This window comes from Wickerhamomyces anomalus (assembly GCF_001661255.1).
Source record: "Wickerhamomyces anomalus NRRL Y-366-8 unplaced genomic scaffold WICANscaffold_2, whole genome shotgun sequence".
Taxonomy (NCBI): domain Eukaryota; kingdom Fungi; phylum Ascomycota; class Saccharomycetes; order Phaffomycetales; family Wickerhamomycetaceae; genus Hansenula; species Hansenula anomala.
The window spans coordinates 412,795-419,927 of NW_017567111.1; the positions used below are offsets into that span (position 1 = coordinate 412,795).

General features: G+C 32.3%; 4 protein-coding genes and 1 non-coding gene across 5 annotated transcripts; 1 reads left to right on the forward strand and 4 right to left on the reverse strand.

The window, feature by feature from the left end:
• Nucleotides 1–380: 380 nt before the first annotated feature.
• On the reverse strand, nucleotides 381–2,066 carry ADE2 (phosphoribosylaminoimidazole carboxylase ADE2; the record flags this gene model as incomplete). The annotated part of the gene is made up of 1 exon (XM_019185483.1): nucleotides 381–2,066. One exon carries the CDS (start codon nucleotides 2,064–2,066, stop codon nucleotides 381–383), a length of 1,686 nt encoding a protein of 561 aa, XP_019039924.1.
• Nucleotides 2,067–2,474: 408 nt separating this feature from the next.
• On the forward strand, nucleotides 2,475–3,651 carry KIN3 (serine/threonine protein kinase KIN3; the record flags this gene model as incomplete). The annotated part of the gene is made up of 2 exons (XM_019180542.1): nucleotides 2,475–2,567; nucleotides 2,620–3,651. Coding segments are annotated over 2 exons (1,125 nt in total), but the record flags the coding sequence as incomplete, so codon positions are not given.
• A 564-nt stretch (nucleotides 3,652–4,215) lies between these two features.
• On the reverse strand, nucleotides 4,216–5,121 carry ADE1 (phosphoribosylaminoimidazolesuccinocarboxamide synthase; the record flags this gene model as incomplete). Its single annotated transcript, XM_019184550.1, has 1 exon — nucleotides 4,216–5,121. One exon carries the CDS (start codon nucleotides 5,119–5,121, stop codon nucleotides 4,216–4,218), a length of 906 nt encoding a protein of 301 aa, XP_019039926.1.
• Nucleotides 5,122–5,479: 358 nt separating this feature from the next.
• WICANDRAFT_t51 lies at nucleotides 5,480–5,551 on the reverse strand. The gene has a single exon. It is a non-coding gene; the product is annotated as a tRNA-Glu (tRNA).
• A 1,344-nt stretch (nucleotides 5,552–6,895) lies between these two features.
• Nucleotides 6,896–7,114, reverse strand: WICANDRAFT_61285 (uncharacterized protein; the record flags this gene model as incomplete). Its single annotated transcript, XM_019183150.1, has 1 exon — nucleotides 6,896–7,114. A coding segment is annotated over one exon (219 nt), but the record flags the coding sequence as incomplete, so codon positions are not given.
• Between the last annotated feature and the right edge of the window lie 19 nt (nucleotides 7,115–7,133).

Here is a 7,133-nt window from a genome sequence, read left to right on the forward strand (position 1 = left end):
TTAACAATATTGGCGTCTTCTATCGTTTTGACTAAATTTATTTCCTTCAAAGAGAACAGAACAGATCCAACATCCACTTCAGGTATGAAAAAAGTTGATTTCATTGTTGGAAATAACCAAAAAAACGTTACGTTGGAATTGTCTGAAAGTGTTTATGCTATATTTGTTGAAAATTTCAATGTGGAAATATTAAAAGAGAAATTAAGACTATGCTCAAGATATGTCCAAGCACATGGAAGATTTTGGCCATATGTGGAAACTACAGCTAATCAATTGGAAACAATTATCAATTATATCGATGATGTTATTGCCAGAGTATGATAAGGTTAATGCATGTTTTACGAATTCTATATTGTAGTCATTTCTTATTAATTTATACCCTAATAGTTTTCATAACCAACAGTTTCTAATTTTTCAGCTTTTGTCAAAACTTCTTCTTCTTGTTTCAACAAATAGTTTTGCATTTCAGTATGGAATTGATCGTTAAAAGTACCCAAGATTCTAACAGCTAATAGAGCAGCATTTGTACTGTTGTTGATAGCAACGGTAGCAACTGGGATACCTCTAGGCATTTGAACAATAGAATGTAATGAATCAACACCATCTAAAGTAGAACCTTTAACTGGGACACCAATGACTGGTAGTGGGGTCATAGCAGCGACCATACCTGGTAAATGGGCAGCACCACCGGCACCTGCAATAATAACTTTCAATCCACGTTGAGATGCTTCAACGGCATATTTAGACATACGGTGAGGAGTTCTATGAGCAGAAACAATAGTAACTTCAAATGGAACACCAAATTTCTTCAAAATGTTAGCACCAACTGACATAACTGGTAAATCTGAATCTGAACCCATTATTATACCAACTAAAGGTTTTGGAGATTTACCTTTTTTATCATCATCAGACAATTCTAATTTTGGTGAGTTACCAATAATATATTCAAGACGACGTTCACTTTCTTTCATGTCACTTGTGACAATGTTGATATGACCCATTTTTCTTGCAAATCTTGTAGATTTACCATACAAGTAGACTGAAGCACCTGGAGTTTCTAAAGCACGTCTACAAGCTACTAGCTCACCATTTGGCTCTTTTGTTCCTAATACGTTCAACATGATGGCATTTGTATTTGTGGTTGATAATGATGTGAAGTTTTTAGGTAATGGTAAGTTAGCAACAGCTCTGATATGGGCTTCAAATTGTGAAGTAACACAAGCATCAATGGTATAATGACCTGAGTTGTGAGGTCTTGGGGCAATCTCGTTAATTAATAGTTCACCATTTGGTAAGTAGAACATTTCAACACCAAAGATACCAGCTCCTGGGAATGACTTGACTGCATTTTGTGCCAATATTTTAGCTTTCAATTGAATAGAATCTGGGACTCTAGCTGGAGCATAGACTAAATGACAAATATTGTTTTCATGAATGGTTTCAACGGTTGGGTATGAAAAGACTTCACCTTCAATTGAACGAACAACCATAACAGCTAATTCTTTTGTGAAAGGAGCCCATTTTTCAGCATACAATGGACGGTTATGTAAGGTTTTCAAAGCTTCTGGGATATCTTCTTTAGTTTTAACAACAAAATTACCACGGCCATCATAAGCCAATGTTCTGGATTTTAAAACAAATGGATAATCAAACTTTTCACCAACTTTCAATAATGATTCTTCAGTATTTTCAACATCAATTGATTCAGCAACTTGAATTCCATGATCTATCAAATGTAGTTTTTGTAAATATTTGTCTTGAATTAATTTAATAGTTTGAGGTAATGGGAAAACTTTGACATTTGAAGATTTAGCAATTCTTTCCAATGCATCAGCATCAACATGTTCGATTTCAACAGTTAAAACATCACATTTCGCAGCTAATTTGGCAATTCCTTCAGCATCAGCAAATGATCCATCAACATGCTCATCCAAAGCATTGATTTGTTTGGCTGGTGAGTTTGGAGCATCCAAAATAACAGTTTTAATGTTGAGACGATGAGCAGCTTCAACAAGCATACGGCCCAACTGACCACCACCTAAGATACCAATAGTAATATTTTCCATTCTTTTGAGTTGCTTTGAATACTTTTACCTTCAAAAGAGTAATAATACAAAAACACAGTAAAATTGATGCTTCAAAAACCTTTACAACATTTTTCTTAATCTAATCTCTATATTCAACTTGAATCAGAGTCAGAAAAAAAAATTATGTCACCAATGTTACGTCAGCAAAGAGATCACATGATATAACACGTGATTTGGGTTACATAATCACAGATCCAAACTGGATCAGGCAAAAAGTAAACAAAAACTCAAACACATACAAGAAATCTTGTACCGTAGCTTTTTGCTGAGTACATGAAGTCTTCGTGAAATTTACTAGTAAATCAGATATTGACACTTTGTTGCTCTATAGATACTTGATGGTTCTGGGGTATAACACAGCCAATATTCATTAAAATGTCAGCATCACCAAATATACAGGAAGAATATGAGGTTCTAGAGCTGATAGGAAGAGGTTCATTTGGTTGTGTGAGGAAAGTTAGAAGAGTTAGAGATGGTAGAGTATGTAAACATTCACACTGTTATCAAATAATTTTACTGACATCTGAGACAGCTACTAGTTAGAAAAGAGATCCCATATGGGCATATGAATCCAAAAGAGCGTACCCAACTGATTTCAGAATTTAGAATATTAAGTGAGCTCAATCATCCAAACATTGTCCAATATGTTCACCATGCACATATACCTGAGCAACATATGCTTTATCTATATATGGAATACTGTGATGGTGGTGATTTATCATTTATAATTAAAAATTACAGAAACTCAAATGAGTATTTACCAGAGGGAATAATATGGAATATCTTCACACAAATACTTATGGCCCTATATCGTTGTCATTATGGAGTGAATTCACCATTAGTCACAAACATTTATGAAGAGATGGAATGTCCAATAATCACTGATAATACAAGAGTTGTTATACATAGAGATATCAAGCCAGATAATATTTTTCTTTCAGATGGGAAATTTAAACTTGGTGATTTTGGTTTAGCAAAATCTTTAGAGCATGAAATTGAATTTGCCACAACATGTGTTGGTACTCCATATTATATGTCACCTGAAATTTTACTGGATAAACCTTATACACCATTGTGTGATATTTGGTCTTTAGGTTGTGTTATTTATGAATTATGTGCATTACATCCACCTTTCCAAGCTAAAACGCATCTTCAGTTGCAAAAGAAAATTCAAGATGGAGTCTACCCAGATATCCCAGAGCATTACAGTGCTTCTTTAAGAAGAATAATTAGTTACTGTATTCAAACTGATTTGAATCAAAGAGCTCCAACATTTGAATTGTTACAACATCTGAATTTCAAGATCCAAATGAAAGATTTACAACTAAACAATTATGAATTGAATTTGAAAAAGTTTGAAGAAGAATTAATGATGAAGGAAAATGAATTGATTAAAGCCAAACAATCTTTAAATGAAGAACTGGACTATCAAAGAAAACTTATTGAACAAGAAGTTGAGGAAATTCGTATTAATTATCAAAATGAGTTCCACTATGTTGTTGATAAAGAAGTTAAGGCAAGATTAAAACAAATGCAATCAGGTGTATCAACACCAAGACCAAAATCATCAATACCTTCCACTGCAAACACTCAATACCATTCTTATCATGCATCGCCATCTGATTTTTCAATGGGTATGTCACCAGGATCACCAGCAGTTCCAACAAAATTTATTAAAGGCCCAAGAGAATATGAGACGCCGGTACAGAATAGAAGACCATTAACTCAGTTATTAGATAATGATCCACCTATTAGTAAAAAATATACCAAACCTACAAATAATGGATATGCACCTCCAAAGACAAACAACTTGATAACTAAGAATGCAAAGTTATTTGAAAAGGCAAATATTATGGATTATGATAATGATGTTGGTTTACCTAGTCCATTTCAAAGAAGGTTTAATAATAACTGGATATAACCTTTATGGAATGAACAAAATGACAATCTCAATATAATTGAAAAAAAAACAAGGATAAGGAACAATATTTACAAAAGGATGGAGGTTTTAATTTTTATATTTATTCTCAAAAACAACACAAAATAAAAAAAATTTGGTACATATTATATGGTTTGGTGGTGTGTTTTTCTTTTTTTAATAATATACATGTTAATCAAAATAACGAATCTATTCCCATTTTTTAGCAGTCAATGCTTCATAAGCTTCAATATATTTAGCTCTTGATCTAGTAGCAATGTCTTCAGTCATACTAACACCTTCTTTACCATTTAATCCATTTGAAGTTAACCAATCTCTTAGGAATTGTTTATCATAAGAATCTTGACCTTTACCTAATTCATAAGTCTTTGCATTCCAAAATCTTGAAGAATCAGGAGTCAAGACTTCATCAACAAGAACTAATTCATTATCTTCAGTTAAACCAAATTCAAATTTAGTATCAGCAATGATTATACCTCTAGTCTTTGCATATTCTTTAGCTTTTGAATATAGTTCAATGGCTAATTTACCAATTTTGGTACATAATTCTTTACCCACAATTTGTTCAGCTTGTTCAATTGAAATGTTTTCATCATGTTCACCTTGTTCAGCTTTTGTTGATGGGGTAAAGATTGGAGTTGGGAATTCTTGAGATTCTTGTAAACCTTCTTCAACTTTAACACCATGAACGGTTCCTGATTTTTTATATTCTTTCCAAGCAGAACCTGTGATATAACCTCTAACGATGACTTCTAATGGGACTAGTTTATATTTATGAACTAATAAAGCACGATCTTGTAATTGAGATTTAAATTCAGGTTTTGATAATTCACTTGGTAAATTTTTGAAAATATCATCAGTTTTAATGATATGAGTCTTAGTGTAAGGACTTAGGAAATCAAACCAAAATTCTGATAATTTAGTTAATAGTTTACCCTTTTCAGGTATACCATTTTCCATTATAACATCATAAGCAGAAATTCTATCAGTTGCAACAAACAATAACGTTTCTGAATCAACTTCATAAATATCACGAACTTTACCACGTGCGATTAATGGTAAGATGCCATGTAGATCTGTAGTTGTAATGGACATTGTGTAGGAGGATTGGTGTGAGTATCAATGGATTGATAAATTATATCAAAGAGAGTACTTCAATGCTCATCTCTTTCTTAATCTTTTTGGTTTTTTTGATAATTAATCTGTCATTTTCCTGAAATTTTGACTCTATCGAGATTTTCAGAGTCAATTGCAACATCAAAGAAATCAAAACTGGAAAAAATGGCAACAAAACAAGGAAAAGAAGTTTAATGAAACGATGCTTTGATAATCTTCAAGTACTGCCCAATTATAATCAATACTCATATCACTCTTTTAATTTGTAGTTAGTTGCCAAAAATTGGCAAAAATATATTCAGTCACGTGATTTTTCCGCGAAACGTTCAAAAAAATGTTCCGATGCGGGGAGTCGAACCCCGGTCTGCTCGGTGAAAGCGAACCGTGCTAGCCGTTACACTACATCGGAGTGAACTTGAAGGTGTTTGGTTGTTGAAACACCCGGTCATAGAACATGTCGTGGCCTTACCAATAAAATATTGATTAATAACTTGATAATTTAGTATAGTGTGATATTATTTTTAGTTAGTATTTAGATTGATTGAGCTTCAAATTTTATTATTATGCTTTTAGATTTGTGAAATGCGTCAAATTGAGGGAATGCAAAAAATTTGAATATTTTTTACGTTAAATCGAAATTAATTTTTAAAAACTAAGGTTGTTAAACTTTTAAAATTTGGTCTTTCAAATTAATATCTAAGAATTTTAATCAAATATGAGTGTTTTTGGGTAGAAGAGAATTATCTATGGGCCCTATTAGTCAGAAAATATGTAGTTATTAGCAAATGTTGATATTATCACGAATTTATAATAAGTGGTTTGATTACATAATTAATTTGTAGGTGTAGCTTACATAACACTAGTCCTGATTTAAATTACTTGCATAAGCGATGATCTTCGAACAATCAATTTTGATCAACTGATCACAACAAGTGCAAAAGGGTTCCATCAGAAAAGGGGGAGATATGTGAAATGGTCATCCTTATGACTTTGGTTACTCTTTTGTTATTATTATTAGCCTTGTTCAGTTGTACTAATTGAGAGATTCAACCAGCCTTAAACGACTGACATGATTTTTATTGTAAATATTGACTTTCAAATTGCATAAAGTTTCCACCATTTTTAAATGTTCTTGTCTGAGGATTCTTGTCTGGAGGTCATTTACATCCTGATTTTCCCATTAATTCTTGATTTTCTTGATTATCTTTTCTACTCATTAAATGATCAATCTGATTAATCCCTTGATTGCTAAAGTAAATATTTGAACATGTGTTTTGTATCCAATTTAAGTTAACGCTATACTTTCATTTGATCTCAGTATTTTACACATTTGACATACAACATTTTGAAAAATTTGAAATTGAACAAGGTCTTACAAACAAAGTCTCAGGTCCCGTAAATAAGGTTTTTCGCTTAAATGGTTGACACAGTACCAAATTTAAAGTTAAGAGTAGGCTACAACTTAAATAATCATTTTAAATGTTTTCATTAAAAGAACTGATGAAACAATCAATCCTAAAGATATTCAAACTAGATAAAAAAAACCTTTAAACCCTTTTGAAGTTAAAACTGGTATAAGTCTAAAAGGAACAAAAAAATAGATAATGCCATGAAATAAAAAACCCTTTAATGTAGAATTAACCGAAAAAACAATAAAACCATGAATAATAGATGATGATAGAATAAAAAAAAAGAAAAACCTGAATAGATAAAAACCGAAATTAATTAATTAAAATTGAAGTTGCTAAATCACTTAGAATAGATAAGCAACAGCAGCAATCAAACCAGCGATTGAACCACCAATAGCTTTTTGTAAAGAGCCAGCACCATTTGAACTTTGAATTTCAACAGAAGCTGGACCAGAACTTGAACCTGGGACAGTAGCTGAAGTTTGTAAAGTGGTTGAAGAACCAGCTGGAGCTTGAGTGGTGGTTCCACTTGGAGCTTGGGAAGTACCGTGTGAAGGAGCTGGAGCTGGAGATGTCCCTTCA